We start from the raw sequence: 20,132 nt of genomic DNA on the forward strand, positions 1-20,132 counted from the left end.
GCACACTCACGAGCACGCAGCTGACCGCCGTCACGAGGTTGGGGCAATTCGCCAGTGTGATCCATTTTGGCTCGATGGTATTGAGCGTGCGTGCGAATTGATCCCCCTCCGCGTCCCCTGGTTGGTGGGGTGGGTGACATGATGTTTGTGTGTTGTGCGCCACCAGTGTTGGTAAGCGCGTGCTCGCTACGAGTGTGTGTGCATGCGGTGTGTGTGTGCGTGTGTGCATGTGCTGGTCGGAAGTGGAATCGGCTTAGGCGTCATTTAGAGCTAATGCATACATAGTATATTTTAATTATTTTTCTTTAAATATATATTATTAAATACAAGTATAAGTTTTATTTATTTAAAGAGAGAGATTGTTTTGGAATTTTTTTTTTAAACTTACATAGCTACGTTTGAGATTGATAAATAAAAAAAGAAAATAGTATTAAAAACAATATAGATATTTAAATATTTTTTTATTATTATTATTATGCAAATAACAAGATTATAGTATATATAAAAAAGAATAAGACAGATAAATAAAAAAAAAAAACAATACATATATATTTAAATATTTTGTTGTTTATTATTATTATGCATGTAACAAAAGTAAGTATCGATATTTATAGTATGTATGTAGTATATAATAAAAAGAACAAGAGCATAAAAATACTAATAACATATAATACTTTTCAAAAACAATTTTAGTAGCCCTTCAGTTTCAGAATTCCTCTGCCTCTAATTTCCCTCAAGATTTAGCGAACATTCCTGGATGATTCCTTAAGTTTACCTCGCGGTTTTGAACTGAAGGGCTTTGGGGGATTCTTAAAGAAAATGCATTTGGTTGGAAATTGCATTCACATACATATTATTGTACTACAGTAAATGCAATTTATCGCTACTTTGCCAATTATAAGAGTAAGTATAAGAGTATAAGTATAAGTATTTTATATGCATGTATATAGCATATATGTTTTTAGTTAATATTAATATATGTATTGTGTAAATAGTTATAGTTTAACATTGCCTTCAATTAGTTGTTATTTTTTAAGTTGTTTACTATTTATTCTCGTAAGCTAAATCTGATTTAAAGCTTTTTTTTTAATATTTTTGTTGTTAGTTTGAAAAAATGTAATTGCATCAAAAAGGTTTATGTTGCATTTGATTTCGAATACACGTAGTTGAGTTTCTCTTATTGTTGAGTTCTTAAGTTTTGTGGAAGGCGCACAATATTGGTTTCAATTGAAAGACTGTAACAAACTTATTTGCAAATTTAAATATATTGCTTTTCAAAAATTTTAAGCTAATGCTGTTATGCAATTAATTGTGTTTTCATTTTCTAATCGAAGTTCGAAATTCGAAACTCGAATCACAAGTTTTATCATCGCGAACCGCCATTGCGTTGTATCTGATCTAAATGTTAAGTGTCCTGTGTATATAAATGTGTGTGTGCATCTGTGTATTTGTGTGTCAATCGATTTATCTATCGATCATCCTATCTTGCTGTATATTGAATTCGATACACGAAATTAACATAGCGAGCATACAAGCTCTATAACATACTGTTAACATCTTTACTGTTAAGTTTTAGAATTTGTATATGTTAATGGTGCTAGATCGAATGCAATTTCGATAAACAATTTTGTTCGATAATTGAATGTAACATCGAGAGCGTACAAAGCATTAACATAATGTTGTTATTGCTTAACAGGGGACTAGCATTTTAACATAATTCGCCTCTGTAAAGCTGTAAGTACAACTCTGGTACCAGATATTCTGTTTTTTTTTTTTTTTTTTGTAATTTCTTTAAACTGAATATCGGTTATAGCATAACTACATTTTACTAATTTCAAATTTGTGATGTACATAAACAACAAACAATATTTTTGTTTTTATTATATTTTTTTTTCACTCCACTGAGATTTAAAGAGCTAATAAAGTTGTAGATCATTTCGGTATATGTTTGGTTATAACATTAAACTGTCGAACAATAAATTAATAAACGAGTTGACACACATAAATAGCTGAAAAATATATATATGTATATATATATATATAGATGCATATAGCTGTGAATTACTTAAGTATGTTATGTTATTTGGATTACAGATTACATATTGGACTGTGTATATCTGTAAATATTGTATATATACCATATATGTATATAATAATTTTGGTTAAGTATGTGTGTGTGTATTGTTCTTTTGATCTGTGGGTTAGTTAGCTGAAGAGGTGCACTACTATATATAGTCCTATATATATATATATTTATGTAACCACCTGTGTAGGGTGAGCCATAATGATGAATAATTTATTCAAATTTGTCATATTATAAGTATAGAGTTTAAGGGAACTAAAGTGTTGACAACGAATACGAATTTACGAATATGTATTATCGAATAACAAATTACAGATTGGCTAGATGTATAATAAGCATAGTTGGGTTCGAGTTTTCTGCTGGTTTTAATTTTCTTTTTGCTGGTTATTTGTATGGGTTTTCGTCGTTTTTGTGTTGAGGGGGAGGGATTGGGATTGGGGATTCGCTTTAATCCTCCTTGGAGAGGCTGCCCAAATCGCTGAGAAAGATTTCAGGCGATAGAACATGCGATGAGCCGACTAGCACCTCCCAGTTGCGCACCGAATTGGTCACCTCGTAGGCGCAACGCATCTCGGACATGCTAACGCCACCGACAATGAAGATTATCAGACGCGGCACATTCTTCACCTGCGTCTGCGCCTTGTCCTTGTGCCAGTGGCCATAGCGAGCGCTAGTCGGTGCATGGTAATTCGTATTCTGGGCGCGTCCCTCGAGGAATGGAAAATGACGTGTATCGAGCTTATCCTCAATGCAATCCTCCATAATATCCTTAATCACTGGCGTCCAACGTGACATCTGATAGGTGCTTTCTGTTATACGCTCCTTGCGCGGCACCGAATAAATCTTCTTGCGACTCTATTAATGATTTTCAAAATATAAAATTAATAAACTAATAAAAAGTATCTTTAATTTAAGCAAAACACTTACATCTGCAATCACATTGATGCCCAAAAAGCTGAGATTGCGCACCATATCCTGATCCTTGGTCGACAGCTGTGCGTGTGTAAACAACTTGGTCAAGTTCTCCTCGGAAATGCCATTCTTGATCATCACATAGAGCGAAATGATGCGCACCTTGTCGTAGTTGGAAACATTCTGTGGCGAGAACAAATTTACATTGTAATTAAAAAAATTTTACAGCTTAGATTGAAAACAGACATTCGCAACGTTATCGAAATCGAAGCCTTTACACGGTATTTCAAATTAGAAAATTTAATAAATTGCTATTAGCTATAAATCTAGCTATTTTACAAAATTATTTAACTACTTTTCCACAATGCCAGATAGCTTTAAATATATATGTACTTCACAAAATCTATAAAATCTCTAGTTTAAATAAATCATTTCGAATGGAAATTATTTTTGTTCTTTTGAAAATTTCTAATCTCTATTGAAATTAAAATTGATTTCATTATTGGCATAGTCTAGTTAAAAAGTTTTTGAGGCACATTATTGACTTTGTTATATATAAATGTTCTCTACATTTTTTTTCAAGTAATCTTGTATCTTTTTTAATCAAAATCTTAATTAGATATTGAAAAGAATAAGCAAAAATTATAAATGTTCTGTTTGTTTACTAAGAGAATTTTTGTTTTAATATGTAGTTATCTTGTTTATTAAAATCGCGATCATATTCGATATTTTGATTTTGTGATTAATGATTTGTGGGATGTTTAAAGTGAGTTGATCATTTAATTATTTGGACAATATAGTTATTATATAATTGAGACACATTTTTTACTTAAATATACATATATAAATGTTCTATGAATTTGTGGTAAGAAATCTTGTATCTTTTTTAATCAAAATCTTAACTAGATATTGAAAAGAATGTGTAAAAATGGTAGATCTTCTATTTGAATATTAAGAAAATATTTTGTTTATATATCTGTATATATATTGTGTAACCAAAATCGCGAACATAATTGATATTCTGATATTCTCTTCAGTTTGATTTTGTGATTAAGGGATGTGGAATGTTTGATCAACTCACTGATCAATTAATTGTTTGGACAATATAAAAAGTTCACTCAAAATTCAAAATACTTTTTTTTTACTATATTTTTGTGGATTTTAGAACATTTAAAATAATAAATTCAAGTATTTTTAAAAATGAACAAAATATGTAAATTTGTAGTTTTGTCAAAACAATTATATGATCAACTGTATGTAGTGTATGTGTTGCCTACCGCATCCAGCAAAATGGGTACAATGTTGCGCATATGATCCTTGATCTTCTCGCCTTCGGCATCGGTGCCCATGGCCAGATCCTGTTCGACCCGACACAATTTGTCCACATAGTTCTGATAGGACTTCATGCAGTCCTCGGCGAGATGCAAATGGGTGGAATACTTGGAGAGCTCCTTTTGATACTGCGGCATCTTCTTGATCATCTGCGATAGATCGCGCATTGAGGACTTGTCAGCTGCAATTAGGATAATTGGAATGATAACAACAACGGCTGAGCGGGCGAGAGGATTTGTGGATTTGGTTCAAACATACTGGAACTCATGCGCTTGGAATCGGTGAACTTCTTCAGATTCTGGGTAACCTGTGTGGAAACGACAGCAATATGCTCGTGACGCAATTCCACCCACAAATCATCGTTCTCATCGAGCAGCACCTCCTTGTCCGCCTGATTGGGACCGGGCGTATAACGATACACATCATTGACGATCGGCAATAGATCGTAGGCCATTGCCTGCAGCGTTAGTTCGTGCAACAATGGGGAGACACAATCGAAGCCACGATCCAAGATCAAGAGTTGGGAGCGCGCCTTTTCGGGTCCCTCGCCCATTGTCGGCTCATCGGCCTTATAGGCATCCAATTTCTGTTGCACCGACGCAGCCAGATCGACATTACGCTCCCAATCGCTGCGATAACGCACATTCGGATATTCACCCAAGGTGGCACAGAGTGTCGCTATCTGCTCGGCAATTCGCTCGATGTGCTTGCCACGTATGGAGGCAAACGCCGGCGAATACAAGCATTGGAACGTGTCCGGCGAATCCAGTGAGAAGACCTGCGGCGAATAAAAGATTGCGGCGACCATGCGGACCAAAATTGACCGGACGACGACAACCGACAGAAAGGTTTTTCTCAATTAATTCGAATTCGAATTCGTTCAATTTTTTATCGAATATGTATCGAATGAGCGGGAAGTTGTCTCGGTCAATTGGACTGTGTAAATATACATATACATATGTGTATATGGGTATGTGAGGTATGTTTCCTTGTATGTCGGAGTCCAGCAAGCATATGTTTTAATGTTTTTAAAAATCCAATTTATCCTTTATCGATACACAGCTGAAGGCAATAAGCTGCTGATATTTTTTAAAATATTGATATCGATTATAATTCGATATTTTTTCAATTGATAATTTTGACAAAAACTATCGATATTATCGATGGTATCAAATTCGTCGTGTTGATATCGATAATAATTCGATAATTTTTCAATTGATAATTTTGACAAAAAATATCGATATTATCGATGGTATCAAATTCGTCGTGTTGATATCGATAATAATTCGATAATTTTTCAATTGATAATTTTGACAAAAAATATCGATATTATCGATGGTATCAAGTTCGTCGTGTTGCCACTGTTTTTTTTTACTGCAAAAATACCGCTCAAATATATATAAAAGAAAAACTATTTATCGGTATATCGATATTTTTATCAGCAACCATCATTGTTGCCAGAACAGCTTGTTTTATCGGTTTTATTATAGCTAAACATTAAAATCCAAAATTTTTCTTTGTGATCTGGGTTACATTAATGCTTTTTTAAAATCTAGCTTTTTTAACGGTCAATAACACTGGCAACCATATAAGGCGAATTCATTTGCTTGCTGAACTGCTGCAAGCGAAATTGTATGAGCACATAGATGAGAGAAGTAGTAGAGAGAGAGAGAGAGAGAGAGCGGCATGCACACATGACAGAGAAAGCGTTAAATGATAGCAGCCCGTTTTCTCATGCTGCAGCATTGTGCGCAGATCTGGCAACGCCAAGTTGTTAAGTTGGCTGCAGCTCAATTGAATGCAGATTTTACATGTTTAATATTTAGCATGTGACTGACAAATTTATACAAAAAACATGAGAAAACAGGCTTAAGCATAATTTATACTTAATATAAATACGAGTATGTATGAGTGCCTGTGTATGCGTGTGCATGTGTGTGTGTGAGTGAGTACTTAACTTTAACGAGTTACAATATTTACATTAAAAAATAGCAAGAGAACACGAAACCAATTGACAGTTGTTACATTTACAGTACAATTAAATACATAGCATGAGAATAATATAAAGTTATCGATTTATTTAGTATTGTTTTTTTTTGTGCCCTGGAGTTGTACTCGTCGCATCACAACATGACGAATAACGAGTAAGCAACTCGTTACAGTTGAGCTTAAACGTTCCTGGTCACTTTGTGTCGAGCGAAGCGAGTAACGGTATTGTGGAATTTTCTATTGATTTAAAAAGGCAAGTTTTCCAACTTCCCCATGTAGTTTGTTAATAATGATTGATGAGATTATTCAATTTTCATTTTGGTTGTTTATTATTAATTGATATTCACATTTAGTAGATGTGTTAGTGTTAGGTTAGGCACGATTTGCTTTTCTGTATACAATTTACATACATTAAATTGAACACTACAAAACAAGTTTAACAAAACTTAAGGAGATCTTTGTTGTTATTATTAGAGGCTAATTGGACAGTTTTTTTTTTTCATTTTATTTTAGTAAAGTGTTGCAAACTCTGGCTTGAAAATAACAAAAACAAGTGTTGGAAAATACCAGTTGACAGTTAACAGTTAACCCAGAGTTGAAATTAGTTAATGTGGTCTCAATATTTACAACAACAAGTACAACACAGTACATATAGACACCGAGACAGAGACAGATAGAGCGTGTAAGAGAGAGAGAGACAGCATTTGTGTACAAGAGACAGAGACAGTTATATAATACATGGATATAATAACTATTGAGAAATGCATTGAATTGAAGAGACAAGTCGATAAAGAGCGAGACAGACAGAGAGAGAGAGTAGGAAAGAGAGAGCAATAAATGCTTAAAATAATTAAAGATCGCTCTGACTTATATTTACTGTTATTTTTGCCTCAAGTATCAAAGAGAGAGAGAGAGGGAGTGACAGATAGTAAGAGGCAGATAGAGAGAGCGGGGAGTATTTCTATTTTACACGTTTTAAACGAATATATATATATATTTTTTAATGGTTTTTGGGTTTTGTTTTTGTATTTATTTGTTGTTTTTTATCGCACCTGGCATTCATATGGTAGAAATGCAATATTAATCTCCTTTAGAGTTTTGATCTTTCTTGCAGCGCACGATTTACACAAATCGTTAAACAATTCCTCCGGGCAAACTATAATTATTTATAAATAATATAAAATTTCGCTTATCGTTACTACAATGTTGATGTATTTTGTATTATATGGTTTATGTATATGTTTTGAGTTTTTTCTTTTCGTTTTTTTTTATATATATATCTATACGAAGACTAGACGTAGTTATCGTAGTACCCATAGTTCTCTCTGCTTAGATCTAAATCCTGTAAAGTAAACTCATTGAGCGTAATAGTTTTGAGTAAGAGAAAGAGATAGACATATTTAAGGACAGACAGATAGGGAATAACAAAGCAAGAAACATAAAAAAAAATACAAATAACAGAATGTAAACAAACAGTAAAACAAATGAAACCGTTTTGGAATATGCTAATTAGGGATGTGTGAGGGATAAGCAGTCAATGTTATCGATTAACGATTATTATTATAATTATAATAGTTGTTGTTGTTGTGTGGCACCCAGTTTTGAAATTAGTTGCAAGCACTGTTGAGGACACATCGTTGTAAACAACGATTGGCACAGTTTTTAGTAATCGATAGAAAGAGAGAATAAATTCGAGTAACGAGTAACGAGTGACAGCAACGAGTGGCGAGTAACGAGTGTGATTTTTCTTGAAATGTAGTTATTATTATTCTATTATTTTTGTGAGCTTTGTTGATTATTCAAACTATACCTGTGCTTCATAGGCCAAAAAGGCAATATTGATCTCTTTGCAGGTGCGCACATATCTTCGACAAATGTCTTTGTGCGATTGGAGCATTTCAAATATGCGGGGCGGTATTGCTACACAATATATATATAATTTTGGTTTATTGGATCATATTTTTATACTGGCATACGGTCTTACGGGCGTACATTAACATATATACAGTCATGGATCAAAGTAATAATCTTTTTATAGGATTTGACTTCTTTTTGCAAATTAAAAATGATTTTTTAGAGTACAATTTACATTTTTTGGGTTGAATTTTTACAAAAATCAAGCAGAAAGTTATTTGTAGATTTGTAAAGTGACGTTCAGTAAAAAAAATGCGGTTTTCATTCAGTTAAAATACGAGTAACTTGAAAAAATTCAAAAGTTTTTCATACAAAACTTAATTTTTTTGGAATTGCTGCTAAGGTCAAATATATTTTTAAATATCTAGCGTGAAAACCAGTTATAAGATTATTTATCATTTAAGTTAAATATATAAATTAAAAAAATTAGCTGTAGAATTATTTAAATTCACAATACTTTTATCCAAGACTGTAGATGCCAAGGTTAATGGATGGGGAGAAGGTTTAAAAAAAAAACATTAATTTAAGTTTAAAGGAAAAAAGTGTAATCGATACAAGTTATCGAAAATGAAATTGAAAATAGCCAAAAAATATACATATATAGAAGGTTCTAGTAGCATCAAATACTAGGTTAGATATTATTATTGATAAAAGTAATTTATATATATTGAATATTTGTGGCTGACTGAACGACTGGCACATACCCTCGGTAAAGAAGACGTGCGCATAACGGTACATCGGACGTGCCGGATTCTCAAAGTCGCGAATCAGCGAACGCACCGATTCATCCGATGGGGTTATCAAATAGATGGCATCCATTGTGGGCAGCGGCTCACGCTTCTTATTGATGTCCTCGACCACTGTGAAAACAATTGATCATTAGTCGGAGTTAAAAGTGTGTTGTTATCGTTGGATCGATTGATTGATCGATCGACTGATAGACTTACAGGTTATGCCCTCGGCACTGATCTCATGCATTTTTGTGCAGGCAGAGACCATTCGCATGCCCAGCTTATCCACAACCAGGACACGCCACTCTATGCCACCTGCCCCGACGGCCTTTGCGGCACCTGCAGCGCCCGCCTTCTTCGGCGGTGGCGGCTTGAACTTCACCACCTCGTTCATGATCTCTGCAACAAGTTGAGAACGTCATTAGCAATTACTACTTTACAATTATTTATATTATCTAAAATTTATTATTAATTTAAAATTCTCTGTCAAGAACCGAATACCAAAACGTTTGTACCGGCGCGGTTGTGGTAAAGTTGCTAGGTCGAAGAGTTGACCAACTTCCAACTGTCATAACTTGAACAAAACTGACACGATTTTCAAACGGAATATCATTATGATCATAGTTTGGCCTCTTAATTCATTCTGTATTCAAATTTTGTTCATTTAGAAAATTTTATTATTTTCGACCAAGATTCGATTTCGATGGTAAGGGTCCCCCCTTTGAAATTTCGAAAATTCAAAATTTTAAAACTCAAGTTTTCACTTTTTTTCAACTCCTTATATCGTAATTAGTATAAAACAACACTTTAAACTTGATTCTGAGACCTTTCATTTTTTTCTAAAAAATCATGTGAAATTGAACAAAAATTTTAGCTTGTAAAGTGGCTAAATCCGCAGTCTGACCAACTTCAAACTGTCATAACTTCATCAAAACTGAGCCGATTTTTAAGCGGAATGTCATTTTAATCATTATTTGGCATTTTAATTCATTCTGCAACTAAATTTTATTAAATTCTTTAAAAAATATATTTTCCTCTAGATTCTACTAGAAATTGATTTCGATGCTAAGGGTCCCCCCTTTGAAGTTTCGAAAATTCAAAATTTTAAAACTAAAGTTTTCACTTTTAATTAACTTCTTATACCGTAATTAATATTAAAAAAAACACTTTAAACTTGATTCTGAGACCTTTCATTTTTTTGTAAAAAATCAAGTGAAATTGAACAAAAATTTGGACTTGTAAAGGGCTAAATCCGTAGTACGACCAACTTCAAACTAATTAAAAAAATTATTTAAATTAAATGCAAGTACGGTGAATCTCTGAGGCAATGCGGAAGGAATTTAATATTTGTCACTTATACCTGTATTAAATATTACAGGATTTACATAAAAGTCATATTCTATATTCGAGAATCGAATTAAAAATAAGCAATTAAGTATTGTTGTTGCTCATTCTTCTGTTCTGTATTTGAATCATCACTTTCTGTCAGACTGTAATTACTGATGTTAAATATAGATACAATAGAAATGCCTTATAGTGATTTATCACTCTATTAGATAAAGATTTTATTTATAACTTTGCATCTACATCTTCTTATCTTATAGAAGGAATTAGTAAAAACGCTCTAGTCGAGACTGCTCGACTTAGAGATACCCAGATATCCAGTAAAAAAAAAACTATCATAACATACATACAGGGACTCACAGCTTATTTGACTAATTATATCTGACTATTATATCTGAGTTAAGCATTAAAAACAAAATATAGCTCAAAGATAGTGTGTCAAATATGCTAAGAGCCACTGTACACGTATATGTTATGTACAGTAGCAAAGATGCTTGCTTCTATGCGTCTCATCAATGTGCACAAAGTTTAAACACCCATTGCGTCTATTCAGTTTACGCAGGGTATCAGAAGATGTGTACTTTCAATCAATTCATAATAGCATTGTTTAGAAGTGCAATATAGGGAGGTTTGACTGTATACAATTGATAGGGTCTGTTACATATGCCTCATAATACCCATTGTATTGCTAGTAAAGGGTATATGCGGCTGTCATAAGCAGCTGAGAATTGAATATGCAGTCACCAGCGAGGGAGGAATGAGGTAAAAATGTTACTCATAAAGCAAATCATTGTTCCATAAGCAACGATGACTCATGTCCAGGTCATTCACAAAAACAAAACACAAACAAAAACCAAAACAACACTATATAATAACAACAACCACAACAATGGCTGAAAGAGTGCATGAAATAATAAGCCGTTTAGTCAATGGCGTTGCCTGATTGATTTTATGTCAGCGTTAGCTTTCGATCAGAGATTTAATTGCGATTGCAAAAGGTTGCCAGATAAAGGAATCTGCTAAATATGTACATGGAAGTTGGAAGGGGGTGGGTGGTAGGTGGTATGCGGCTTGATTATCCTGCGGCAAAGGTCACCGCCTCTGTCTCTGCCTGCGCAGCCCACACACACAGACACACACACAAAGCACACCCACCCATAAAAAAAAAAAACAGCGTTGGCGTTGACTGCGCGTCTGTGGGCGGTGGGTGGTGGGCGGTTTGTTGTGTTGGGAAAAATCGATGGGGAGACACTGTGAACCTGCTCATTTGATAAGAATAATATGCAAATGCAGAAATTTCTGCATATCTGAAAACAAATGTCAAATTGCCAATAAACTTTGCCATGACGTATTTGTAGTTAATGTACAGTTTGTCAAAAAAGTATTTTGACATAATTTAAAATAGTTAAGTACGATGAAAATTATTTATCTTAAATAATAAAATAAGAATTGGAATAAATATGCATAACAAAATTTTGTTAAATGTCTATAATGTCGGTCTTATTGCGTAGAATTTAGATTTGGTCAAAATACTTTCTTGCCTAACTGTATGCATGTAAGTGGGGCGTCATGTTTATCACACACAACCTTGTCTATTGACGACACTTGTGTGCATGTGTATGTGTGCATGCTTGTGTGTGTGCGTGTGTTAGTCACTCAACGTAAACTCCAATTAGAATTATTGTGATTATTGCACTTACTCTGACCGACCAACATTTTCAACGCCATTTTCGCTGCTTTTCCACTGGCTTTTCGCCCCGGCTGTTATCAATTAGGAAACAACTTTATATATTTTTTTTTTATATATTATTTTTTTTTTTGTGTATTTTCTGTGCGACCGTCGCAACACTCAAACTATTTAACAATATTAAGAGCACTACCAATTTGTCACCACTTGAAACACAGAAAAAGAAAAACAAATAATAATAATTTAGCACCAAACGTCGGTGAAAACGCGGCTAATAATAACAATTGTTTATGCGGAATCAATGCGTGTGTTTCCTCTGTTAATTGCAGTTTGTTAGATACGGTGTAGAGTTGTCGAATCGTTCAAAATAAATTCAATCGTCGAATATACAACACACTTATGAAAATTAACTCAAAACATCTTCGCAGTCGCACTTGAAAATATGTTAGTGAGTGTATTTTATTAACGCAACATATAAAAATGCTGTCTGTGTGTGTGTGCTCCAACTTACACACATAAGAAATTTTACCGAAGGCTGCCACCCAGTAAAATTTTCCGATCTGGTTCGATTTTCTTACCTAAAGAAATAGGTCAATTTTCGAAAGTAGGCACATTGAATAAATGTACCTTTTTTAATTTTTCGTAGTTTTTAATATAATATTGTCGATTTTTTTAATATATTTTTTTTAAATTAAATTTGTAACTGCTCTCCCCTTTAAACAAACTTTAAACATTTATTAAAATGTTAACCTTTATTTTATCTAATTGTGAACTTAAAATTTTTATCAAATTTATTAATTTATTATTGATTTTTTTGCTATTTTAAATTTGCAATTTATATCAGTGCTGGTAGTTTGGCCGTTAAGGTTGGCAGAAATTTAAATAAACATATTTTTAAAGCCTTGACAGCCCTGAAAAGATCTCGGAAACGCGCGCTTAATTTAAAAATTTAACTTCAGTTTGTAGAAGTTGCCAACTCTAAAAGATAGAAAATGTTCCTGGCTGGAAAGCATCCGAAAAATAGCTGAAATTGCGATGCAAGAAAGTTAAACATCGGCAGAGACTGAGCGGCACAGCTGTTTTACAAATGTAGTACAGTGCTGCCAGCTTGTGTTTATTATCATGTACATAGCAACAAAAATCTGTCTGGCGGCCCATGGTGCACAAAAAAGCTCCATTCCCATATTCAGATCAAGTTTTTGCAGAATTATGCTTAGATTTTTTATTCAATTTTGGCTATTTTTATTTAGAATTAAATTAACAAACTTTATAAATTTATACAAATGATCACCTTTATTTCATTTGAAATTAAATTTGTGCATTTCTGTTTAAGAATAAGATTTATTTGAAGTGCGCGCCATGTAGCTAAGGCAGCACTTGAACTGCCAAGTGGCAACGCTAGTATGGCAGGGCTGCAAGCAATAGTCAAGGCGCCGTTTTTAATATTTCTAATGCTCAATTGCATTTTATTTTGCTCTTATTGCTATAAAACAAAAACAACGTTATCACAATATCTAAAGTAAAGGGAAACAAAAAAAAAAACAAATTTTATGCGAGATTTAAAGCTACAAAGGCATTAGCTCTGCCAGCGATTCGGCAATGGTGCTATCACGGAAGCGTCCGATTCTCAGCGCATAGGAAATAACATGCGCCACATAACTTTGCTCGTGCACGCCATGGAAGAGATACGACATGGCACCTAGAAGAAGTTAAATATGTATAAGTATTTATATAAATAGTGTTAAATAATGTTAAAGTTAATTACCACGCGCGTGTATTGTCACATCAGAGCCGCCGTGCAGATTCTCATTTGTATTGATCGCCGCCTGTTGCGTGTATTCCCAATCGGTTGTATCGCTTAGCGCGGGATTTTGTCGCTGCAGCTTTTCAGGATCCACCTGAAAGCCCTTGTAGCTGGTGCCGTACGTGAGCGTTGTGTAGGGTGTTCCCTCTGTCTTGGAGTTACCCGCCATGCCCAGAATATCAGCACCACGATCCGGATGTCCATTGATGGTCAAGCTGTGCGAATGATCAGCGGTCACAATCAGCAGCGTCTCATCCAACTGATCCCTGTGTTAATTATACAACAAGAATGTAGGCTTAATTAATTAAAACGTAAGCAAAACCGCAACCTTTAACCGGTATTAACCGATTGATAAAGGTAAGCGTAACTGAAATCCTAACTAAAACAAAACTTTTTTTTATATCGAAACCGAAAAGCCGCAATTTTTTTAAACCGAAATAAATTATTAAATCGATTCATGTGTAACGGTTAGTATCGGTTCAATCAAGCATTAAATTTAATTTGATGATTTAATCGATTTTCAGACGAGTTTTGATTTAGATTTGTAGATTAATCTTATTTATATTTCTTTAGATAACGATTTTTTTTATATTTTTAGCCGAAGTCTTACCGGTATTTCGAAATCGTATTTAAAAAAAAACCGGTAACCTTTACAAAACCGATACAAAGAATTTTCCTAACCGATATTACCGGGAAACCAAAATACAAACATAACCGAAACAATAACTGAGCCGATACTCGATTCGGTTTGATATCCTGATTAATAGGATTAATCTAAAAATATATAAAACTCTTTGTCCTGACTCACTGACTGACTGACTGACGCATTAAGTATAAAGATCAGCTTACTCACTTGGCTTTCAGATGCTCCTGCACCGCCAGGACAGCCTCGTTTAGGGCCATTACCTCGCTGAGCGCCTTCCGAGCAGTGCCGCGATGATGTGCCTGATCAATCATGCCCGCCTCGACCACAAGCAGATAGCCCTTATCACTGTTACCCAGCACCTCAAGTGCCTTGAGCGTCATATTGCTTAAGGATGGCATTCCAGCATCGCTGTGATCCCGCTCATGATCGTACTTGAGATGCCCATTGGCAAAGATGCCCAAAACATAATCGGTATTTTGGCCATCGAGATTTCTCAGCTCACCATTGTTTTGCACCACAGCATGGGAGACGCCTTGATCCGCCTTGTACTGCCTCCAATCCCTGATGAGATTGCGCCCGTCGGCGGAATGTCCCGCCCAGGTGTCTAGAGGATCAGCGTCCGTGCCGCTGACATTCGAGACGAGCATCTGGCGACCACCGCCCATGATGACCTGCAAGATTAATTGTCTTAAATTATGTGCACTGTAACACAAATGATTCCCTACAAGACTGTTGACAAACTATACTAACTCCCGATTTTTCATAGTTAAGTGAAGTTTTATCTGAGAAATACTTTTGAATTTGAAATAAATTTCTAAAAATTCGACGTCAAAATATCTTCAGTTAGTTGACAAGAACCTGAACTAGATTTTGAAAAAAACTGAACCTAAGAATACCAAAATTAACAAGATTAACTTGTAATTCAGAAAAAAATTACAAAACTTAAGACTGGGAAGAATGTAATTGAAGATTTTAAGTGAGAAAAACAAAAAAAATCTATAAACCAAAAAAAATACCGGAAAAAATCGGATTTAAAAAATATTTAATGGAAAAATTGTGAGATTTTCAATTAAATATATTTTAATTTCAGCTGTTGCCTGTGCGACAGCTTGGCGCCGTTTAGAAAAAAGGTAACGAAAAAAAACATCTAATGAAAAATCTGTGAATCTTTGTCGATATTTACTAACTTGTAATACAACTAAAATATGGAAAATATGTAATTGAAAATTTAAAGTAAGAAAAACAAGCAAATCTATAAACTAAAAATAAATACCGGTAAAAAATCGAATTAAAAATCAAATGTTTGTAATTTCAGTTTTTGCCTGTGCGACTTCTTGGCGCCGTTTAGAAAAAAGGTAACGAAAAACTTGAACTTTCAATGAAATATTTGTAATTTCAGTTTTTGACTGTGCGACTTCTTGGCGCCGTTTAGAAAAAAGGTAACGAACAACTTAAACTTTCAAAGAAATATTTGTGATTTCAGTTTTTGCCTGTGCGACTTATTGGCGCCGTAACGAACAGAGACATCTAATGGAGATTTTGAGAACCCTTGTCGATACTCACATTGATTTGCCTGCCTGTTGACTGCTCCACCAGCTGTCTGGCTATGTCGAAGCAACCCTGCTGCTGTGCCTCCGCCGGCATGCCCGCCTCGCACTCCCAACGTCTGTCCGCGACATGGGCATAAAGTGCCGCTGGCGTTGCATGTGTCACCCGTGTCGTGGTCACAAATCCCGTGCGCATGCCATCGACCTGAGCCCAGTTGAGAATGGTCTGCACGTGATTTGCCTCATTCAGGGAGGCAGTACAGTTGCCCAGGGGCACATTGGCATCCACGCCGCCCGTCTCATAGTTGACCTTGACGCCGCCAAATAGAGCTGTGGCCGTGGAGAATGAATCGGGCACCTGTTTGTCGGCACAATAGGTCTTGAGCAGACCCATGTGTGGAAATTGCTCCCAGCTGAGCAGACCCTCCTCCTTAAAGCCATAGATGCGGGCAGCTGTCACCGTATTGGGTCCCATGCCATCGCCCACAAAAAGCACCACATTCTTGGCACGTCGACGATTCAGCTGACGATTCAGGGCCAGTTTCAGTTCATCGATGCCACGATCATACCACACCTGTTGCTCCTGTGGCAATGTGACATGCCAGAAGGCGACCGTTTCCATGTCACTGACATCTCCAGAGAATTCATAGTGCACCAGAAAGCCAATGCACATGGCCACAATCAGGACGGAGGAGAATGTGACGGCTATAATGAAGACTTTCGATTTGAAGACATTCTTCTGTTGCTGCTGTTGCCCATCTGACTGAGATTTCATTCCGGGTGTGCCGCCATTTGTCACTGTAAAATTGTGACTCGAATCGAGACTGTCCAGCTGCACCTCAATCAATCCCACATCACCGAGTTTCGTGCTATCCGTGCCCGTTGATGACATCGTTTCAATCTGTTCTCTTCGTCTCTCTTCACGCTGATCGCTGATTAGGCTTCTATGCGACCTGTAAATTGCGAGATATATGATATTTGCCAGTCTCTGATATAGTCTCTGGTGCAATCTCAGCTATATCATTGCCTACTTTCAGATAAGAGGCAACCCAAACAAGTTTCCAGCTAGAAACTGCAATTAGATTACACTCTGATCATCCACGTCACGATCCCAATTGACCGAAACACTAATGGTCAAACAGACCCTCGATTCCCGTTCTAGTTATTAACTGACTTTCGATTATGGCGCTGAGTGTTTATTCTTTGGTTACCGGGCCGTGTGCTTTCCGTGTGCTTCCATCTGCCATATTGGCTGACATTTTCATGAATACCCTACAGCAAATGGGGCATATTGATTCACTCACAACATATGTGGCTCAAATTGATAACTGATTATGGTAATTTTATATACTTTGCTCTATTAGACTATAGGAAATAGCTCTTTTTTCTTCTTATGATTTGTGCTTTGAAAATTATTCAGAAAGTAATTATGATCAACATATTTTTACTACCAACCATAAATTCTTATCGAAACTACAGCCTTTCTTTTCTACCGCTATTTTTAGACTGATGTCTTTTCATACCAAACATTTTCCTAAACTTGATGTTAATAAACACTTTATTAAACTCTATAGAACAGATTTTTTAAACCATTCACGACTTGTAACTCCTTTTCAATGAAAAGGTTTACAGCGAATGATCCAAGTTCTAAGTACTCTTATAAAAAATATTGTCATCTTGCCATACCGAAAACTTTCTTAAAATCTGAGAGAAAGAAAGAATCTAGATATTTTCGCTACCAACAATAAAAGTTATCCACCTATTTTTTTTAAATGACGTCTTTTCATAGCAAACATTTGCCAAACTTGGTTTTAATAAACATTTTATTAAACTCTATAGAACACATTTTTTTAAAACTATATGTGATACTTGTAACTACTTTTTAAAGAAAAGTTCTACACTGAATGATCCTTATCCTAATAAATCTTATAGATAATATTGTCATCTTGCCATACCGAAAACATTTTTAAAATCTGAAAGAAAATCTAAAAATTATTTTAGTTCCAGATGATAACAAAAAATAAACAAAATTTTGAATCTTTATGACTCACACTTTACTTTACAACATCGTAGTCAAAAAATAATTAAATATAAACTCCAAAATACCTCAAAAGTTGTTTACAGCGTAGAATTTATTGTGATATTGTCACGTAAATACCCTTTAATAGTGCTTATAAATTAGAGGCTGATTGACTTGGATGGTGGAGGTACGGCATCTGAACCGTCGTTGGGTTCGACGTAGATGTCTTAAAGGCATAGACGACGATGCGATAAGGTTTTTATATTGACGCCCATAACAATGTGATATTTATGGCCCCTTTCAGTTTCGGCTACGTTGAGAATTTTGCGTACAGAAATTAATAAGTCTTATATTTATAATCGGTCAGTTAGATTGTCTTGGTGGGGAGGGATACAATTTAATTTGATTGTTATCAATGATGTGTCATGTTTTACATAGAAAGTAAAAAATAAATATAGCGAACAACAATTATTTGATTGAGCGTGACGTAAAGAAAAGTAATATCTTCCAACAGCCGTATGATTAGTAGATTAGATCCCCATTTGACCACTTGTATAACCGATTTCATCATTTGCAATGGAATAATGCAAGAGTGAGAGATATGAGAAATACTAATACATTAACATTGATCGTTAAGCCGATTTGAAATAGAAGCAGTCAAGCGTAAGCATTTACTATAGGTGCCATAAGGTCAGAATGAACTGGGAAATATCTCAGCTTGGTTGTTTATCATATACCTAGGCCTCCAATAAACATATAATCTAAATAAAGCATTCTATAGATTACGAACCTGAGAAAAATTTGTTGACTTTGTTAGCTCAGACTAAAGAACAACAAGAAGGTAATACATACAGACTGAACGAATAGCAGACACTCTGTTAATTATAAGTTATTTGATCTGCATGTGTTAGAGTAACCCCTATGCCATGTCTAGCTCTTATACTCACGACTTATATTTTACTATCCATTGATTTAATAAGCTTTCTATGGGATCTTTACTCTACTTGATGTTTTCTGCTTTATTATAAAACTTTCTTCAGATTACAGTGTATATTAAGTTCAATAATATCTGTTTTATTAATGTAGTTTCTATGGTAATTGGTTTCCTTCAAGTTTGTTTGATGTTCTCAATTAATAAAGTTAATTAATTCCTACTTTTTAGAAAAACACTTGTTTCCAACAATACCGTTGTAAACATTCTAATTGGAAAATGTGTGGGAGTGTATGGATGGATGTATGTATGTACGTACAGTAAGTCAAGAAAGTGTATTAACAAATTAAAAAATTTACACAATTTCTTTAAAAATATTTATTCTTGCCTATGGTTCTTAAAACAAGTTAAAAAAATTAAATAAATTTAATCGAATTTAAGTATTTTGAGAATAATACAAAACTATGTGAATTGTTATTTTGTTAAAATACTTTCTCGACTAACTGTATGGATATCATGTGTAGGAATATCATGTTCGACTGAAATAAGTATTATTTTGCTAATGGTCATGTCCAGACTAATTGATTTATAGCAAAAAATGCGGAAAACATGATGAGAGCATCCCACCGAAAAAATGAAAGAGTATTTTGTATCCCCCGCCCCCTCTCTCACTCTCACTCTCTCTTACTCACTATCCCCACCTCTGACAGCTGAGCAATGAAAGAAAAGGGTGAGAAGAGTAAATATTCAATTCCCATAACACAAAAACAAATTCACTCACTTGTCATTGGCTAATAGGCACTTTTGGTATTTAATTAAATATTTTTCATCTGTTTTACATATAAAAACCTTTTCGACAATCGCTTCATAGACAATCAATTCATAGTTTCCGTTTTGGGCTATTTATAAAAGTGTCCCAACAACAATTTATTTATAATTTTAAACAAATTCAGTTCCTTTTGTTATTCTTTTTGAATAAATCAACAACAAGACGAGCAGAAATACAATCGACCGTTCGCAACGCACGTTTTTAACGTTTTGCAAATCAAAATAAAGTAAAGGGAGCAAGAAAAGAAACGTGGGTGACGCAACACCGAAACTCGTATACCCTTTTTTTGATCTGGACAGCGCGCATTGAAATTGTAGCTCGCACATGCACTAAACAACACTAATTAACTAATTCAAAATAATA

General features: G+C 34.7%; 2 protein-coding genes across 5 annotated transcripts; both read right to left on the reverse strand.

The window, feature by feature from the left end:
• Positions 1-1,028: 1,028 nt before the first annotated feature.
• LOC117780670 (protein ROP) lies at positions 1,029-12,485 on the reverse strand. 2 transcript variants are annotated; one of them, XM_034617300.1, is made up of 8 exons: positions 12,006-12,479; positions 9,178-9,360; positions 8,935-9,090; positions 8,127-8,236; positions 4,586-5,105; positions 4,273-4,508; positions 3,011-3,178; positions 1,029-2,938 (listed from the first exon to the last, which is right to left on the reverse strand). In XM_034617300.1, exons 1-8 carry the CDS (start codon positions 12,031-12,033, stop codon positions 2,531-2,533), a joined length of 1,809 nt encoding a protein of 602 aa, XP_034473191.1. In that variant the 5' UTR covers positions 12,034-12,479; the 3' UTR covers positions 1,029-2,530. The 2 variants fall into 2 exon arrangements, with proteins under 2 accessions (XP_034473191.1, XP_034473198.1); XM_034617307.1 differs by lacking the exon at positions 8,127-8,236 and adding an exon at positions 7,369-7,472 and having other exon boundaries at positions 2,531-2,938; positions 12,006-12,485.
• A 956-nt stretch (positions 12,486-13,441) lies between these two features.
• Positions 13,442-19,983, reverse strand: LOC117793557 (alkaline phosphatase). 3 transcript variants are annotated; one of them, XM_034633905.1, is made up of 5 exons: positions 19,790-19,983; positions 16,006-16,942; positions 14,650-15,113; positions 13,758-14,062; positions 13,442-13,691 (listed from the first exon to the last, which is right to left on the reverse strand). In XM_034633905.1, the coding sequence occupies exons 1-5, from the start codon at positions 19,807-19,809 to the stop codon at positions 13,558-13,560; spliced, it is 1,860 nt and encodes a 619-aa protein (XP_034489796.1). In that variant the 5' UTR covers positions 19,810-19,983; the 3' UTR covers positions 13,442-13,557. The 3 variants fall into 3 exon arrangements, with proteins under 3 accessions (XP_034489796.1, XP_034489797.1, XP_034489798.1); XM_034633906.1 differs by having other exon boundaries at positions 19,722-19,983; XM_034633907.1 differs by lacking the exon at positions 19,790-19,983 and adding an exon at positions 17,021-17,168.
• Between the last annotated feature and the right edge of the window lie 149 nt (positions 19,984-20,132).

Source organism: Drosophila innubila, chromosome X (genome assembly GCF_004354385.1).
Source record: "Drosophila innubila isolate TH190305 chromosome X, UK_Dinn_1.0, whole genome shotgun sequence".
NCBI lineage: Eukaryota > Metazoa > Arthropoda > Insecta > Diptera > Drosophilidae > Drosophila > Drosophila innubila.